The sequence below is a fragment of the Bufo gargarizans genome, chromosome 2 (assembly GCF_014858855.1).
Source record: "Bufo gargarizans isolate SCDJY-AF-19 chromosome 2, ASM1485885v1, whole genome shotgun sequence".
In the NCBI taxonomy this organism is placed as follows: Eukaryota; Metazoa; Chordata; class Amphibia; order Anura; family Bufonidae; genus Bufo; species Bufo gargarizans.
Genome location: NC_058081.1, coordinates 68,150,684 through 68,171,201, shown reverse-complemented (window position 1 = coordinate 68,171,201; position 20,518 = coordinate 68,150,684). Strand labels below are relative to the sequence as shown.

Here is a 20,518-nt window from a genome sequence, read left to right as displayed (position 1 = left end):
TATCCTTTAACATAAGACAACTGAGGAGGAAACCCTTATTGAAAATAAATCATAAAAAAACGAGACTGGAATTTACCAAAATGCATATTGAAAAGCCACAAAGGTTTTGGGAGAATGTCCTTTCAACAGATAAGACAAAACTGAAGCTTTTTAGCAAGTCACATCAGCTCTATGTTCACTGATGCAAAAATGAAGCATACAAAGGAAAGAACATTGTACCTACTGTGGAACATGGAGGAGACTCGGTTATGTTTTGGGTCTGCATTGCTGCATCTGTTCCAGAGTATTTTTCATTTGTGCAGGGTACAATGAAATCTCAAGACGACTATCAAGGCATTCTGAAGTGAAATGTGCTGCCCAGTGTCAAAAAGCTGTTGCAGGTCATGGGTCCTCCAGTAGGACCCAAAACTCACAGCTAAAAACATCCAAAAATGGCTAAGAGAAAAGCATTGGACTATTCTGAAGTGGCCTTCTGTGAGCCCTGATCTAAATTCTATTGAACATATGTGGAAGGAACTGAAACATGCAGTCTGGAGAAGGTACCCTTCAAACCTGAGATAGCTGGAGCAATTTGCTAATGAGGAGTGGGCCAAAATACCTGTGGACAGATGGAAAAGTCTCATTGAGAGTTACAGAAATTTCTTAATTGTAGTGATTGCCTCAAAAGGTTGTACAACAAAATACTAAGTTCAGGGTACCATCATTTGTGTCCAGGTCATTTTATTAGTTTGTTTAAAAAAAAAAATCATTCTGATGAACCACAATTCAAAAGCCATGTATGATTTTTATGAGTTGTTTTTCAGTAAATTTTTGTCAGTTTCAAGTTATTTCAGTGACCATAGTGAGTTTTTCTTTCTTTACCGGAAGGGTACCAACAATTTTGTCCACATGTGTATACCACTAGCGGCCATTACCTGAATACATTGATTATATCTGGGTTATTTGGTATGTGACACACACAGTTACTATTACATGTGGTCACCACAGTAATTACCCTAAACAACTACACTTATATCTTGTGTTTCTGTCGGTGTGGTCTTTGCCTTACCTCACATAAAAGGGTTCCTTGCGGTTCCAGTTCCAGATACGTCTCTTTCCTTTGGTCATCCAGAAATTCTTCTAGTTTCACATATTTGATAGCACAAAGTGAGCGGAAATCTCTCCTGTACACAGAGACCTGCAGCTCACGAGACTGTAACCAGAGGATACACAATACGCAAGAGTTAATGCAAGCATTGTAGACATTGTTAGAAGGGGTACACTGGCTGCACCCCTGAAGCTATGATATGAGACTCTTCATACCAGGTCATGTCTGAAGACGTACAGTACTGCCATAATTATTCATACTCCTGGGAAAATTTTGACTTAAAGTTACTTTTATTCAACCAGCAAGTAATTTTTTGATGGGAAATGACATAGGTGTCTCCCAAAAGATAATAACACGATGTACAAGAGGCATTATTGTGGAAAAAAAACATTTCTCAGCTTTTATTTACATTTGAGCAAAAAGTGTCCAGTTGGCGTAAAAAATGAGAAGCCTTCAACCCAAAGAACACCATCCCCACTGTCAAACATGGTGGTGGGAACCTAATGCTTTGGGGGTGTTTTTCAGCCAATGGACCAGGGAACCTAATCACAGTAAACAGCACCATGAAAAAAGAGCAATACATGAGGATTCTCAACGACAACATCAGGCAGTCTGCAGAGAAACTTGGTCTTGGGCACCAGTGGACATTTCAGTATGACAATGACCCAAAACACACAGCAAAAGTGGTGAAGAAATGGTTAGCAGACAACAACATTAACGTTTTGCAGTGGCCCAGCCAGAGTCCAGACTTGAATCCAATTGAGAATCTGTGGAGGGAGCTAAACATCAGGGTGATGGCAAGAAGACCCTCCAATCTGAAAGATTTGGAGCTCGTTGCTAAGGATGAATGGGCAAAAATACCTGTGGAGACATGCAAAAAGCTGGTCTGCAATTATAGGAAGCGTTTGATTGCTGTAATGGCCAATAAAGGCTTTTCTATTGATTATTAAGAAGGGTATGAATAATTTTGGACTGGACACTTTTTGTACAAATGTAAATAAAAGCAGAAAAATATTTTTCCCCACAATAATGCCTCTTGTACATTGTCTTATTATCTTTTGGGAGACACCTATGTCATTTCCCGTCAACAAAAATACTTGCTGGTTGAATAAAAGTAACTTTAAGTCATAATTTGCCTGGGGTATGAATAATTATGGGCAGCACTGTATACTGGAAGCTTTGGATAGTGTGTTCATACTTTAAGACCAGAGACTGATCATATTTTGGTGGCACTCAGACTGTAAGGTATGGAGGAGACCTCCTGAAGAACTGCTTCCAGTTTTATTATTTGCCAGCATTATGCCCCTTCCATTGTTATGCTCACCCTCTCCAGTTGTAGCTTGAACACCTGATCCCATGTGTCTCGCCCTTCTGTCTTCCACGCCGTCTGCCCGACCACTACATTATCCAGACGTAAAACTACGCTGATGTCGTCTGGGGACACAAACAATAAGGGACAGGATCAACAACTGCATATACAGTAGGTATGCTGTTCATACGCATCATTAGTACCTCCTTAGTAACGATCTTTAGATCTTTGCTAAGAAGACTCTTTACACCCGGTTTTCTAGTACAAAGAAACATCTTTCTCTAATAAAGTATATTACAAAAATGTTTACCATCCCTGTCCCTACACTATTGTAATACACTGAAACAACACTTGAAGTAAAGCCATAGAGAACTGCTTTAACTTTTATCAGTTGAAGTTGCTAGTATGAGATAACTTTATTGTTAAAGTTCTGAAGATATTAAAGATGTCTATGTTCTTTACTGTTATGGGATGCATATTTAAAAAAATTTAAAAAAATTTGTTCCATGAGCGGACTTACTTTTCAGCTTTTTTTCTGGCTATAATGTTCAGGTTTATCTCTATATACCAGTACATTATGCCTCATGATAAAGGCAGAGAAAATCCTCTCATGGTCACTGTTAGTCTTCTGTAGGTCTCTAATTTGAGCCCCAGTAGAGACGATTCATATGCAGCGGCTCAAACGTAAATAGATGTAAATGTATAGAGCTGTCCTCTGGGTAGAAGAGGGAAGTAACTGGTTTCCCCTTCCTCTCTTAAAACATGGCTAGTCTGTGCAGAGGAGAAACTACACAGGATGTTAATTCGAGGAAGACAGTAGCAGTGGGCGCTTCTTTCTTCTAGTAGGCCCTAGCCTCTCCCCAACCCATTATCAGCACCAACCTTACATCAGGGCAATAAACTGAATCTCCACTTTGTAGGCCAAAGTATTAGAGAATTCTATAAATAATTCCCTAATGCGTAATAGAAAGCCTGTGAAGTCCGATCCTACTTCACTCTCTTCTGCTCCACAGATAGTAGATAGAAGGGTGTATAATTACTCATTTTTATTTTAGATGCATTTGGTCAATACAAATGGTGGCAAAAGTGTGTATGGCCTGTCCAACAGTTTGGAGAAAACTATTCCCGCAGACTCCGAACCAGTGGCGTAACTAGAACTGACAGGGCTCCACAAATTATTTTTTTTAAACATTCCTGATCCCTTTGTTTTCGGGCAGATATGCTGCTGCCAGAGGGGTCTTCTGCTGAAGGAGCTTTTCCGCCAAGTGTACAGCCAGTATACATGTATAGCTTATTGTAGAAGTAACATGTATATATGCTATACTGCACAAAATGTACAAAATATGATACTCACTAGAAGGGTCATCACTGCGGCTCAGGCTGGATGCTCGTGAATACATACTCCGTGATGTTCTCGCTTTCAGTGTCTTTCCTTCCAGGGGGTTGTTTCCAGGTAACCAGACAGTGGAACTCCTTGTACGACCTGGGACAGAGTCTAAAAGGTCTGTACATCCCAAGAGCCGAACCTGTAGCACCCCTGCATTAAGACGTTGAAGTTAGAAAGGCAGTGACTCGCTGGTTCACTGCTAAAGGGTTAATGTTATGGTTCATTAGTACTAAAGCTGCGAAAATGTTTACTGTAATGCTAACTAGACTAGGAAATAGTTAACTAGCAGTCTTTAGTGTTAGTTGCCGGGTAGTGGACTGGTCCTATTTCCCCTGCTTAGGGAGTCTTCTGGTCAACAGGCAAGACAGAAGACCTGTTTGCTGTGTGCTGCTGCCAAATAAGCAGAGACAGAAGCCTTATCCAGGAAAACACAATTTCTCTGTGTGAAAGTTGTGATAAAAGCAACTTTGCTAAGAATTATCCTCTGGGGCTATGCTTAGACCAAGACAGTAAAGGTAACACATACCTATTGTTGTATACTTTACTGCCTGTGGCCTGGATGATCTTGCCTCTTGCACCTGCCAAACTACTGAGATGGACTTGCCATGCAATCTAGAACGGCACCCTGCATTTGGGCATTGCAGAGAAATATTAAGAGACGTTCTATGCCTTTTGTGGATTTGGGAAGATTAGATGTGTCTCTCTTGATTGAGCCTCAGGAGGACCACCATAACAGCCACCTCCAATACACAGCCTACTCTGTGATCCTACTCTGTCATATACTTGAAAACTGTGCCTATTGCTGCTATTTGTACTGTGATACTCATCATCTATTCAATAAAGGAGAGGCTCTATCCTCCTGGTCATTGGTCTTGATTCCTAACCAGATCTCATCTCTCTGTAAGGGCTGGGCATCATTCATGTAATATATGCCATCCAATACACATTGGTAGTCCAGTAACAAGTTAGTTACCTGTGAGGGGGGCAGATTTGGAGAGGGTACTGTATGGAGAGGTTGGTGATGGAGCACCCAGTCTTGTTGGAGAAACACACATGGCCATCTCTTCTCTCAAGAGACATCTTTTAGGGTGGTCATGAGGAAGGTCCTCAAGACACCTCTGTAGAGACTGTGTCAAGAGATCTATTCTCTGCCGAGACTCCACGAGGCGAGCCTGCACCTACTCGGCAATGGAAGAAAGCAGAGAAGACATTAGCGTAGGTTAGGATTTGAACTCTATTTTATAGCTTACATATAGACTTAAAGGGGTTATTTCAGCATGCACATTGGTGGAATATGGTAGGAGATGACACTAATATCTATACTGCTGTTTGTAATACTTGCCAGTGGCTATAAGTGATAAAGTAGGATTAATGAAACATAATTAAATCTTGGATATACCAAGGTTACAATATTTGGTATAAAAGATAGATGGCTACAAAGGGGACGTTATGTATCTAGAGAAAGGAATTCCGTGTTAGAGTATCCTAATTGCGTTCCGATACTACTATGAGGATATATACACCACTTTCTTTGTTAAAACACAGGTCACAATCCTATTGGTTCATTTGTATTTCTAGACTGTATTTTTCTAATAAAAGGAGTCTTCTGCTGTTTGAGGTCAGAAGAGGAAGACTCAAATACCACCATGAGTCATGTCTTCTCATTCCTTTACTGAATTTTAAAATTGGATTTTGTAGAATCTTTAAATTCAGTCTAAGTAAAAGAATAAGACGTCATGACTCATGGTGGTATTTGAATCTTTCTCTTCTGATCCCAAATGACTTAAGCAGGGGTGTAACTAAAGGCTCATGGGCCCTGGTGGAGTTCAGCTTGGGCCCCCTTCCCTCAGTGCTTTGTGGCTAGGGAAGCACATAGCCTTCGTGCTACCTGAGGCAAAAATTGAAACAGCACCCCCCATTCCATGCCAAACTGCAGCCAGAGGTGTAACTTGACCAGCATGCACTTTCTATAATATCGGCGTCTTCTTATGTGGCCCCCTCAGACTCCTGGACCCTGTAGCAACTCCTTTTATTATCGAAAACTTGGGTGTTTTCCTTACAATCGAAAAATACAATGGAGCCAATAGGATTCTGCCACACAGATCTATATGTCTTCACAACATACCGTCTGGACACAATTAAGATACTCTAATGTGGGAAAACCAAAGCAAAGGGATTCCCTTGTCTAGAAAAACTAGGATTTTACATCTAGCTTATATCAGATATTGCAACCTACGCAGGGGTGTAACTACCATAGCGGCAAACCATGCGACTGCTATGGGGCCCAGCACAAGAGGGGGCCCAGTCTTAGTTGGGGTTATCTTCTCTTCTACTGGAGGTGAAAACTTGGTCAGGACTCTACTCTCTATAAGAACAACTTTTAGAAAATAAAGCAGTGGAAAAACAGCCCAAGAATCATTAAAAAAGATTTAGGCAGAAACCCTTCTGTCCTGTGTGGGGGGCTTGGTTTGATCCTTGCTATGGGGCCCTTACTTCTCTATGTTACGCCACTGAACCTATGTATATCCAAGATTAAATTATGTTTAATTAGTCCTAATATATCACAGACAACTTGGCTAGACCCCCTGTTTAGGGATCATACAAAAATTCTAATATTACAGAAGTGATAAGAAAATGTGGTGCCACCTTGTCTCTGCTCGGGTTTCTTTGAAGGCCACACAGTCGGCCTATTATACTTAATGGCCGAATGCTGCTACTTGGAAAAAACCATGAGGAGACGGAAGACAAAGTGGCACGGCATCCACTCACGGCTGGTGGGGTTACAGAGCCACTGGTGTGACCTCCGGTATATGGCATATCTTTATGTCCTATCCATGCATTCAATTCTCTAGGTTCCGGAGCTCACATCGCCCAGTAACCCTTACATGTTCAGTGTCTTTATAGGGCCTCTAGAGTGATTTTTATTGATGGAACTGTGCCCTTTACACCAAGCACTGGACAATATTCTGATGTAAAAGAGGAAAAGCAAATTCTACTGGGAATGCAGCAACATTGTACGAGCTTAGCTAAGCTATTATGCACATGTCTGCCTAAATGCAATTGGTTCCAGTCATAAACAGAAGGATTGTGAATGCAGGTCTGGATTATAATACAGGCGGTAACTCAGGATCAGTACAAGACAAAGCAATTAATTTACATAGTTATTTAACGCTCCGTGTGTGCTGCCCTCTAAATAAAGCTCAGAGATAAACCTATGCTCTACATATATGTATGATACTTGAACAAATATTAATCTAGTTCCGAATAGGAGTACATCATAATTTATACATGGATTCACTGGAAATACTCAGGCTCTCTAAGCTCACATCTCCCAGCACCCCCTGCTGGTTCAGTGTGGAAATAGAGTATGCGCTGCTGTAGTGCATTGTGTGCAATTTAGTGTTTACTCCAGACACTGTACAATAGTCTGACATAGAAAAACTTAATCTCTACCAAATGCTCCTACAGACCACATTGCATCATGATAGCTCTTGCTGATCGTCAAGGGACTCTTTACAAAAAAAAAGGATTCTCCAAACTGGACAGCCTGGGTTGACCAAGACTGGGAAATGAAGTTAAACAAAAAGCAAAAAAAAAACACCTGTCCACAGCGATCCGGGTTACAGACCTCAACTCCGATCTCCACTGCTTTCAGTCCCTGCTAGCCCAGAGGTGTGACATGCCATCTAAATCAATGGCCTCAGCAGTGATGCTCCAAGAACGACATGTGGCCACTGAGCCTCGGCAGTCACGCACCGTTCCTGCACTGCTCACCACTGAGTCCATTCATTGACAGGCAGCAGTGACATGCATGTAGATAGCATGTCACACTGCCGGTCCAGCAGGGAGGGGTGGAGATGGAAACTTGGCATAAGACTGGAAACATTTTGAACAGATGTTTTTTTTTTTACCTGGCCCCATTGACATTAATTTCCAGTTCTGGACAAACTTTTTAAGGAAGACGTGATCTGAGACCCTCTGAGAGATCTTTCCACGACGAAAGTCTAAGATGGTATAAATGAGGTCTGTCTTCTATTTCTTTCACCTTCATCAGGCCCATGAAGGGTGGTCTTTAAGAATCACTAGCAAGGGCATCAGTAGAGCTTATTCCCAAGGCATCACATTTCGATTGCTGGGGGTCTGATCTCTTAGACTCCCAATGATCCTGAGAATGATACATTTCCCTTTACAGTGGTGCTCCCGACTACCTGACTGAGCAGGGATCTGCAGTTGGCTCCATTCACTTGAAAGGACCTGTGCTGTAGTTCCCTTGCACAGTGGATGTTCAGAGAGCGGTTCTGTGACGGGGCTGCAGTGTATATTCAGTTCTGCATCCCCTTCATTCTGATGATCAGTGGAGGTCCCAAAGGTTAGACCGCCACCGATCATAAAGTAATGATCTATTATAGCAATCATACACCCCTTGTGAATACCCCTTTAAATACATGCCATTACCTTGTTCTATGAAGTTTACGATAGGCCTGCAGATGACTTTAGTAAGGCTGAGATCTTTTTTCATCTCCATTCAGTGTGGTTTTTAACTGATGATGTAACATTTTCTCATGGACGCTATATTACACCAGCAAAGGGCATGTAGGGCAGAAAATATATGGGAAGGAGAAACCACATGAACACTAATTGCTTCAGCATGCCTCATTAACTTGGGTTCACAGCAGTCAGGTTGGTGGTTGTGATCTTAATGGAAGCTACTTTTGTGGTCAACTAGTTAATTGTTCACAGGGACCATTTCAATAAAAGGTCTCTCATACACACCTCATTGACCGCACTCTTGTCCTGAGCCTTGACACCTCCCACCATCCTCAGGGCGTTCTCCGCTCCCTCAGAAACGGCCCGTTCTATCCGATAGTGGTGTCTCAGCTCCTCGATGTGCATTTCAGTGTGAGATAATTCAGACGTGCCTAGGAAAGAGACCATAGTAGAAATAGACTACAACTTTACATAGACCGTATATTAGAGGGGTATCTCATCAACTGCTGTCTTATACTGAAGATATTTTTTAAATCTGGCCACACACATTAATGTTGGCCGAATGAGCCCACTTCAAGTGGACATGGATGACTCAATCTCACAGGAGATAGGCCATCAGATGTCTGGCAGTGGCTTACTGAACTCTCTCCATTTACAACATATGTAAGTTTGGCCATTACAAGTGTATTGTGTAGGCAGCAGGATATCCAAAAACAGACCCAACGTTGCTCAACTTTACAAGAACACACGAGTGATTAATCAGGAAGGGTCAGTTGAGGATTGCAAAATTACTTTATCAGCAAAACAATTTCATCTTCATTGGTGGCTTTACCCCTTTTCTAAAAATACCACCTCTAAAAGAGAAGCCGTCAGGAGATTCCTCTATTTGTGTGCATGTACCTTATGGGATCTTTTGAATGGTGCAGAGATAATGCAGATAGAGGCAAGTGAGTCATTTGCAGTCCATAACAAAACTTACCTGTACATGTATATACACACTTCACTCCACAGGAGGGCACATTAATTGAAAGGTTGCATAAACACACTTTAAGGGCTCATGCACACCACCGTATGTATTTTGCGGTCCACAAAAAAACGGATCCGCAAAAAATACGAATGACGTCTGTGTGCATTGCGTATTTTGCGGAACGGAACAGCTGGCCCTTCATAGAACAGTACTATCCTTGTCTGTAATGCGGACAATTATAGGACATGTTCTATTTGTTTGCAAAACGGAAATACGGACATACAGAAAAGGAATGCACACGGAATAACTTCAGGGTTTTTTTGCGGACCCATTGAAGTGAATGGTTCCGCTTATGGTCCGCAAATAAAAACGGAACGGACACGGAAATAAAATACGTTTGTGTGCATGAGCCCTAAGATTGATAGTTTTCCCTCCCAATTATCTCCAGGGGCTGAGGCACGGACCAGCGCTCTGCTGTCTGCTGGCACTAATGTTATTCCTGGTACCTCTCCTTAAGATGACCGGTTCTTCTCACCTGGCACTCTGGTCACCTTTGGCACTGAACATCAAAGCTGCAGCTGTCCCTCCACAGAGGTCTCTACTACAAGGTGATCACTGCAGCTGTCTAACTGTGGTCAGTGTTTGGGAACTCTACTTTTGGCCTCCACTCCCAGGACCCTTAAGGTGTTCTTGGCTGTTTGGACCTACTTTATTGCTCTCCTGGCCATGAAATGTGCATTATATTTAGCTCTTCTGTGCCACATGAGTTGGGTAAGCTGCAATGTCATAATGCCCCTCTCAGCAGCTTTCGACTACTGCTGCTCTCCTTTCTTATCTGCTGCAGCAGGCCTTGACTAGTACTCACCCCCAGGTGTGAGAGCATAGCACGTGGGCACATTGATTATCATGATGATGGACTGTTACCTATTACAGGCCCCCCCCCTTTTCATACTCTTCTAACCAGTGACACCAACCAGGTTGTCACCAAAACGGTTTGTTATCTTCTCTGAAATGTCAAGTAATCATGTAGCTCCCTGCACTTATACACAGCTCTTCAGCATACTCATTAAATGGAATACAACTGGAAATAACAGTATAAGCAAAGGACTTAGGTATAAGCTAAAAGCCTAGACGTAATATTGTACGTGTATTTAGAAGTTATCTAATTATACGTATTGCAACTTAAAAAAACCGCCACGTAATGTACAAAGGACCTGAGAACATTTCTTATGCGTGTAGGAAAGGCGATTCAGAAAGTGTTCTACCATAGGAGGTAGGTACAACAACAACATTGAGTAACACGCTAGATGCTTATCCAATGACGACTACCTGCCCCTCCCCCAGATGTCTCCTGGGCTACCCTCCGGATTTGAGTGCGTAGGTTATGGATCTTGTTGTCACTTTCGGATAACATCTGCTGAGCAGCGGAAAGCAGCTTCTTATCCTGTAATAAATGAGATTACAACAGGCGGTAAAACCAAGGTTAGTTCCACCATACACACAAGATAATGGTCAACCCGATGCTTGCTTGGATTAGGCTACTTTCACACTGGCGTTTTTGGCTTTCCGTTTGTGACATCCATTCAGGGCTCTCACTAGCGGTCCAAAACGGATCAGTTTTGCCCTAATGCATTCTGAATGGAAAAGGATCCGCTCAGAACGCATCAGTTTGCATCAGCTGCTTGTAGCGTTTTGCTGTCCGCCTGACGAAGCGGAGCCAAACGGATCCGTCCTGACACACAATCTAAGTCAATGCGGACGGATCCATTTTCACTGACGCAATCTGGCGCAATAGAAAACTGATCCGTCCTCTATTGACTTTCAATGGTGTTCAAGACGGATCCGTCTTGGCTATGTTACAGATAATACAAACGGATCCGTTCTGAACGGATGCAGACGGTTGCATTATCTGAACGGATCCGTCCATGGCGGATCCGCACAAAACGCGAGTGTGATAGTAGTCTAACAGCTATAGATATCTCCCCCCATACACAAGCACACTTGGCCGACCATGAATGTGTGTGGAGAAATCTGCTTCCAGACTCTGAAATCTAGCTGTCCGATTCTTCTCTCCCCTGACATCGGGGTAGAGTTGGAAGGCTGCACACATTAGATGTAGGTCGGCTATCAAACAGTCTAAATGTGAACCAGAATTATCTAGTCAGTATTAAAAAATGAATACGTTTCAATGACTATCTATCTATCTATGTGATTTCTATGTGATTTCTATCTATCTATCTATCTATCTATCTATCTATCTATCTATCTATGTGATATCTATGTGATTTCTATCTATCTATCTATCTATCTATCTATCTATGTGATTTCTATGTGATTTCTATCTATCTATCTATCTATCTATCTATCTATGTGATTTCTATGTGATTTCTATCTATCTATCTATCTATCTATCTATCTATCTTTCTATCTATGTATGTGATATCTATGTGATATCTATCTATCTATCTATCTATCTATGTATGTGATATCTATGTGATATCTATCTATCTATCTATCTATCTATGTGATATCTATGTGATATCTATGTGATTTCTATCTATCAACCCTCCATAATTTTATGTGTTTCCATAGCTTTTATTATGTCATATTTTAGACTGATCAACATTGAGCAGTCATCTGACCTAAACGAAAATGCCACAACTTCCTCCATCTGTATTGCTGCAATGTGCGCTGCTCCCCCACCCTCCAGCATTCTCTCTAGAACAGAGAATCTTGAACCTGCCCAATCGCAGGCATTTCCCGTCTGTTTCCTCAAGTCACATTATAGCCTTCCCCTTTATGCAACCAAAAACTGAAAGGTTAGTGTGGACTGAATTGAGCTATTCATCTTACAGCACATAGGTCACCATTCTGCATTGTGCATCCGCAAATCACTCTGGGGCTCTGCAGCCATTTCTAAACCTTGGTCTCCGGATATAGAAAATCATGTCATGAATGGAGTAGACCAATGTCAGTAATTGCGCTATCCAGTATAATTCCCCCCTGAAATATCTAAGAGGTGGCCCTCTAAATGATGATGGGCCATTATTTGCTGATTTCACCAGGGTATGCTATCCTAGAACCAGCAAAAAAATAAATCTTCCTGTTATGGCTTATTTAACCAGTTCAAGATCATTTATCCCCCATCCTGATCAGGTGCATTTTAGTTTTTTTTCAGGACATGCATCTTTGAAAGCTATAACTTTTTTGGAACCTGCATTTCCTGAAATTGAGGCCAGTAGACCAGAGATCGCCTTATCGTTGGCGGACAGGCACAAATGATTTTATACAAAATGTATTTGCCAAGAATCTCACATTTATAATGTAGCATTAGCATTTTACATTTTCTATGATGAGTATGGCACGATTGTATTTACTTTATTATTTGTGTTTGCAGAGTGCTGTTGCATTGCGTTTGTTTTTACTTTTATAACTTTCCATTCAGGTATGTCAATAATTTTTGCGCCTTTTTTTCGGTGACACATGGGGATTTTTCTGTCATTTTTATTAAAAGGAAAAACATAAATAGGGGAAAATCTTTTTCACTTTTTTTTATTTTTATGTTTTTGTTAAAAGCCTAATGCGCAACTAAAATATATTTTTTTCTGCTAGTAGTTCTGAATTAATTGCTAGCAGTCTGCAGTAAGGGTACAGAGGGGTGGTAACCAGTTTTTGTGTGTGTGAGTGTGTGTGTGTGTGTGTGGGGGGGCTGTACCTGCACAGTCTGACTCTATCCAGCCATTTTCAGACTGTGCAGGGACACCCCCCACCCCCCCAATTGGTTACCTCCCCTCTGTACCCTTACTGCAGACTGCTAGTAATTCACCCATAACTTCTAGTAGGAATAATAAAGGAATGGCACATCATAGAGCCATAAGAATAGATGCTCCAGAATTGTTATTACATGGGGAATGCATGAAGCTATTAGAACAGACATGTCAGGCGCGGTGAAAAGTCCTCTTTAAAATTGAGTTGGTTAAAGGGGTTTCCTAGGGCAGTAATATAGATGTCCTTTGGCTAGGTCATTAATATCAGATAGATACAAGTCCAACTTCAGCACACTTTAAAGCACTGGGCACAATATTGTTAATGAACTAATAAAGTATTGAATAATTTTGAGGATAATTACCCATAATTCATGTTTCCCCATAGCTCTGTGTGCTTTTATTGTGTAAAAAAACGATTTGCTACATATGTAAATTAACCTAAGATGAGTCCTGTCCCTGACTCATCTCACATACAGGACTCATCTTAGGTTAATTTGCATATGTATCAAATCGTTTTTTTTACACAATAAAAGCACACAGAGCTATGGGGACTGGGCATTGCGGATGTGCTAGCGGCCATCTAGCAACCCATGTCCTCAGCTCTATACACAAAATCCCGGTGACAGGTTCCTTTTAATCATAGAATATATTATACTACTACTTCTTCTTTTTTACATAAAATAGGAGTGAGGACTACATCCGAATGACCTAAAGGTAAACACCCCAAAGCAGATTGGGCACAGTTGATTTGGAATTGCCCAAAGCTTTTGGACAATACAATTTATTTTGTTAAAGGGGTTATCCAGGAAATGATAATGATAACCCATCCTCAGGATCGGTCATCATTATCACATTGGCGGGTGTCTGAATCTCGGTACCTCTGCTGATCAGCTGCTTTTGGGGGCCGTCGCGCTCACAGGAGCTCTGCAGACTCCCAGCAGCTTTCCAAGCACAGCGCTGTACATAGTATAGCGGATGTGCTTTGTATTACAGCTCAGCCCTCACTTCAATGAGGCTTATGTATGATGACATGGCCTAGAAAGAGGCTGGCCTCTTCTAACAGCTGATTGGCGGGGGTCATGGATGGGTGTTGGACTCCCACCAGTCTGATATTAATGACCTATTCTGAGGATAACCCTTTCAAAGGCTATGCACATCTTTGGGGGCAATTTATGTTTTAATTATTGCATTGTACTCTTTTTTTTTATTGGTCTTTATTAAAAATATGGCATCCTTTTTTCTGTACAGAGCTGACATGCTCTAGTAGCACCATTTGGATTTTCTGTCTTTTCCGTCAGACCAGGAGCTGATGGGCTCCTTATAAACTCATTATAGCTCAGTTCTTGTCTTACTGATAAGAATGTGGTTTAATTTGAAAACATTTGCATAGGCTCAGGAGTTTACCGCCACTCTCTCTCGGAACTATATAAAACGATGGTTACGCCCGATGCCGATTTCCACCCTTCTTAGGCTACTTTCACACTAGCGTTCGGGTTTCCGTTCGTGAGCTCCGTTTGAAGGAGCTCACGAGCGGACCCGAACGCAGCCGTCCAGCCCTGATGCAGTCTGAATGGAGGCGGATCCGCTCAGACTGCATCAGTCTGGCGGCGTTCAGCCTCCGCTCCGCTCGCCTCCGCACGGACAGGCGGACAGCTGAACGCTGCTTGCAGCGTTCGGGTGTCCGCCTGGCCGTTCGGAGGCGTGCGGATCCGTGCGGATCCGTCCAGACTTTCAATGTAAGTCAATGGGGACGGATCCGTTTGAAGATGCCACAATGTGGCTCAATCTTCAAGCGGATCCGTCCCCCATTGACTTTACATTGAAAGTCTGAACGGATCCGCGCAGGCTACTTTCGCACTTGCGCACTTGCGAATTTTTTTAAAGTTATTAATGCAGACGGATCCGTACTGAACGGAGCCTCCGTCTGCATTAATATGAGCGGATCCGTTCAGAACGGATCCGCCCGAACGCTAGTGTGAAAGTAGCCTTACTCTGACAAGTGGACTCAAGATCTGCAAGTTGATATCTCCTCCGACCAATGGCTCAAAATATTTCAATTAGCTCATAAATCCTCCATTGCCAGTAAGTATCAAGAGGCCAGTTATAAACTTGTGTCAAGATGGTACTATGTTCCGACCCGTCTCCAGAGAATGTTTACGACAGCGTCCCCTCTGTGCTGGCGTTGTGAAACGTCTCAGGGTTCGCTTCATCATATTTTCTGGCAATGTGACAAAATCAGGCATTTTTGGGACTCAATTCATAGGGCCTCGGCATCTATTTTCTCTTTCCCCATACCAAACACGCCAGGATTTTTCTTAGTGTTTCATGGATTTACCAATGAGTTGTGGATTCAGAAAGTTGAAGAGATTCGGAGAATGGAGGAACTAACAGCGTCCTTGAAGGGTATCCGAAAAGCCTTTGTTTCTACTTGGACCCCCTGGTTTATCTTTCAGGATTCAACAGAGTTCCAATCCTTGCCTGCCTGATGATATTCTCTCTGTCATTTTAGTCCGCCTATCCTTCCTTTTTTGTTTTTCTTTTGCCTTAGGCTACTTTCACACTAGCGTTCGGGCGGATCCGTTCAGAACGGATCCGCCCATAATAATGCAGACGGAGGCTCCGTTCAGTACGGATCCGTCTGCATTATTTTAGCAAAAAAAAGCTAAGTGTGGAAATAGCCTGGGACGGATCCGTCCAGACTTTCAATGTAAAGTCAATGGGGGACGGATCCGCTTGAAGATTGAGCCACATTGTGGCATCTTCAAACGGATCCGTCCCCATTGACTTACATTGTAAGTCTGGACGGATCCGCACGCCTCCGCACGGCCAGGCGGACACCCGAACGCTGCAAGCAGCGTTCAGCTGTCCGCCTGTCCGTGCGGAGGCGAGCGGAGCGGAGGCTGAACGCCGCCAGACTGATGCAGTCTGAGCGGATCCGCCTCCATTCAGACTGCATCAGGGCTGGACGGAGGCGTTCGGGTCCGCTCGTGAGCTCCTTCAAACGGAGCTCACGAACGGAATACCGAACGCTAGTGTGAAAGCAGCCTTAGATGTCCTTCCCTACCTTTTGTGGGCTTGTCCTATCTTTTCTCCTGCTATATTTGGTCTTATTAGTATTATGTTGAGACTACAATGTGATGTGCCACTTTCAGAGAGTGGTTTGTTTGGTTTATCTCTTATTTTTTTTATGTTACTCATCTATTATCATGGATATCATATGCTACATATATTCAGATTTCGTTGTCAGAATATCAATATGTTACTCATGACTGTTTGTCGGACTGGATTCGACTTTACCATTTTGTTATGTATGATTTAACATATTTCGAGTTTCATCATTTTCTTGAAACTCATAAATAAAGAATAAAAAAATAAAAAAAGAATGTGGTTTAAATAAGTGTTTATTATAACCTCTCAGTAATTTAGAGATAACAGTTATTAGATGACCGGCACAAAGGGAAAGTACCAGTCACACAGCTAGACAAACAGTTAACCCTTTGTGACAGAACAGCTCAATATATTTAATAAAGGCTAATTGCATTTATTTATTTTTTGCCAAAGATGAGTAACATGCAATCATAAAAATTGCCTCTGAAGGTGTACATTAAACTATGTGTTTGAGGTACATTAGGAAGTAGCAAAGCAGTTATGTATTTTAAGTAAGCCCAACAATAAAAAATAAAAAAAATATGCAGGCCTTAAAACTTTGTTTGCTTAGCCCAAGCTGTACCCTCTAATGAATTGTGGATGAAATAAAAGGGGCCAAAACTAAAGTTTGATAAGACATGGAAGAAATGGATTAAGTGTAAAGGTATGATTTGGGATTAATTAAGTGAACTAAATAAAGTAGAAACAGAAAATATTTTTTTTCTGTTTCTTTTTTTTTTTTTCGTTTTCTTTTTCTTTCCTCTTACCACCCAGGGGAAATAAGTAGGGGGTAAGTGTTAGGGGAGTAATTGGAGGAGCAGATGTTTATGGCTATTTAAGTGGGTTGTCTAACTTGACTTAACATGGGGTGGAGAGATCCTGCTGCAAACTGGGTAGGATTATTGGCAAGACAACCTTCAAATGACAAGCAAGCATTGTGCACATTAATATTTATCAGAATAAGACACGTGCATGATACTTGTTTGGTGTAGGATGGACTATTCCACATGGCATGCAGCTGGTCTCTCCATACCCAATGTCAGATTGGGTGGAAGAGAGAGGTTAGACAACCCCTAGAGGGAATACACATAGGGATGAGCGAACTCGAACTGTATAGTTCGGGTTCGTACCGAATTTTGGGGTGTCCGTGACACGGACCCGAACCCGGACATTTTCGTAAAAGTCCGGGTTCGGGTTCGGTGTTCGTCGCTTTCTTGGCGCTTTTGTGACGCTTTCTTGGCGCTTTTTGAAAGGCTGCAAAGCAGCCAATCAACAAGCGTCATACTACTTGCCCCAAGAGGCCATCACAGCCATGCCTACTATTGGCATGGCTGTGATTGGCCAGAGCACCATGTGACCCAGCCTCTATTTAAGCTGGAGTCACATAGCGCCGCCCGTCACTCTGCTCTGATTAGCGTAGGGAGAGGTTGCGGCTGCGACAGTAGGGCGAGATTAGGCAGATTAACTCCTCCAAAGGACTTGATTAACTGATCGATCTGCAGCTGTGGATCATTGAGCTGCTGATCCTCAATTGCTCACTGTTTTTAGGCTGCACAGACCGTTTGTCAGTCTCATTTTTCTGGGGTGATCGGCGGCCATTTTGTGTCTTGTGGTGCGCCAGCACAAGCTGCGACCAAGTGCATTTAACCCTCAATGGTGTGGTTGTTTTTTGGCTAAAGCCTACATCAGGGTGAAGCTGTCACACCAAGTGCATTTAACCAGCAATAGTCTGTTCATTTTTTGGCCATATACAAAATCAGGGGCAAGCTGCGCCTGTCACCAAGTGCATTTAACCCTCAATGGTGTGGTTGTTTTTTGGCTAAAGCCTACATCAGGGTGAAGCTGTCACACCAAGTGCATTTAACCAGCAATAGTCTGTTCATTTTTTGGCCATATACAAAATCAGGGGCAAGCTGCGCCTGTCACCAAGTGCATTTAACCCTCAATGGTGTGGTTGTTTTTTGGCTAAAGCCTACATCAGGGTGAAGCTGTCACACCAAGTGCATTTAACCAGCAATAGTCTGTTCATTTTTTGGCCATATACAAAATCAGGGGCAAGCTGCGCCTGTCACCAAGTGCATTTAACCCTCAATGGTGTGGTTGTTTTTTGGCTAAAGCCTACATCAGGGTGAAGCTGTCACACCAAGTGCATTTAACCAGCAATAGTCTGTTTATTTTTTGGCCATATCCCAGTCTAATTCTGTCACTAAATCCATACCGGTCACCCAGCGCCTAAATACTAGGCCTCAAATTTATATCCAGCTAAATCTGTCCCTAGTGCTGTAGCTGGGCGAGTTATTTAGTGTCCGTTCAAGCACATTTCTTGTTCTGGGTTGAAATACAATTCCCAATTTAGCAATTTCATAATTTAGTGGTTCCTGCTATATCAGAGCTATTTGAAATCTATCCCAAAAAGGGTATATAATATTGAAGGTGCACATTGGGTCATTCAGAATAACTTCACACACACCCGCTACTGTGTATTTCCAAGTCTAATTCTGTCACTAAACCCATACCTGTCACCCAGCGCCTAAATACTAGGCCTCAAATTTAAATCCCTCTAAATCTCTCGTTACCGCTGTCCTGTTGTTGCTGGGCAAGATATTTAGTGTCCGTCAAAGCACATTTTTTGTTCTGGGTTGAAGTACAATTCCCAATTTAGCAATTTCATAATTTAGTGGTTCCTGCTATATCAGAGCTATTTGGAATCTATCCCTAAAAGGGTATATAATATTGAAGGTGCACATTGGGTCATTCAGAATAACTTCACACACACCCGCTACTGTGTATTTCCAAGTCTAATTCTGTCACTAAACCCATACCTGTCACCCAGCGCCTAAATACTAGGCCTCAAATTTAAATCCCTCTAAATCTCTCGTTACCGCTGTACTGTTGTTGCTGGGCAAGATATTTAGTGTCCGTCAAAGCACATTTTTTGTTCTGGGTTGAAGTACTATTCCCAATTTAGCAATTTCATAATTTAGTGGTTCCTGCTATATCAGAGCTATTTGGAATCTATCCCTAAAAGGGTATATAATATTGAAGGTGCACATTGGGTCATTCAGAATAACTTCACACACACCCGCTACTGTGTATTTCCAAGTCTAATTCTGTCACTAAACCCATACCTGTCACCCAGCGCCTAAATACTAGGCCTCAAATTTAAATCCCTCTAAATCTCTCGTTACCCACCGCTGTACTGTTGTTGCTGGGCAAGATATTTAGTGTCCGTCAAAGCACATTTTTTGTTCTGGGTTGAAGTACAATTCCCAATTTAGCAATTTCATAATTTAGTGGTTTCTGCTATATCAGAGCTATTTGAAATCTATCCCTAAAAGGGTATATAATATTGAAGGTGCACATAGGGTCATTCAGAATAACTTCACACACACGCTTCTGTGCATTTCCAAGTCTAATTCTGTCACTAAACCCATACCTGTCACCCAGCGCCTAAATACTAGGCCTCAAATTTAAATCCCTCTAAATCTCTCGTTACCCACCGCTGTACTGTTGTTGCTGGGCAAGATATTTAGTGTCCGTCAAAGCACATTTTTTGTTCTGGGTTGAAGTACAATTCCCAATTTAGCAATTTCATAATTTAGTGGTTTCTGCTATATCAGAGCTATTTGAAATCTATCCCTAAAAGGGTATATAATATTGAAGGTGCACATAGGGTCATTCAGAATAACTTCACACACACGCTTCTGTGCATTTCCAAGTCTAATTCTGTCACTAAATCCATACCGGTGACCCAGCGCCTAAATACTAGGCCTCAAATTTAAATCCCTCTAAATCTCTCGTTACCCACCGCTGTACTGTTGTTGCTGGGCAAGATATTTAGTGTCCGTCAAAGCACATTTTTTGTTCTGGGTTGAAGTACAATTCCCAATTTAGCAATTTCATAATTTAGTGGTTTCTGCTATATCAGAGCTATTTGAAATCTATCCCTAAAAGGGTATATAATATTGAAGGTGCACATAGGGTCATTCAGAATAACTTCACACACACGCTTCTGTGCATTTCCAAGTCTAATTCTGTCACTAAATCCATACCGGTGACCCAGCGCCTAAATACTAGGCCTCAAATTTAAATCCCTCTAAATCTCTCGTTACCCACCGCTGTACTGTTGTTGCTGGGCAAGATATTTAGTGTCCGTCAAAGCACATTTTTTGTTCTGGGTTGAAGTACAATTCCCAATTTAGCAATTTCATAATTTAGTGGTTTCTGCTATATCAGAGCTATTTGAAATCTATCCCTAAAAGGGTATATAATATTGAAGGTGCACATAGGGTCATTCAGAATAACTTCACACACACGCTTCTGTGCATTTCCAAGTCTAATTCTGTCACTAAATCCATACCGGTGA

General features: G+C 42.0%; 1 protein-coding gene across 1 annotated transcript in view; it reads right to left on the bottom strand.

Annotated features, from left to right (window-relative positions):
* Positions 1-20,518, bottom strand: part of LOC122927355 (serine/threonine-protein kinase N1-like) — an 84,214-nt gene that overhangs the window by 40,230 nt on the left and 23,466 nt on the right. The window contains 6 exon segments of the mRNA XM_044279127.1: positions 1,049-1,192; positions 2,412-2,521; positions 3,751-3,933; positions 4,757-4,961; positions 8,557-8,702; positions 10,568-10,682. Of these exon segments, the coding sequence (XP_044135062.1) occupies positions 1,049-1,192; positions 2,412-2,521; positions 3,751-3,933; positions 4,757-4,961; positions 8,557-8,702; positions 10,568-10,682 (903 nt within the window).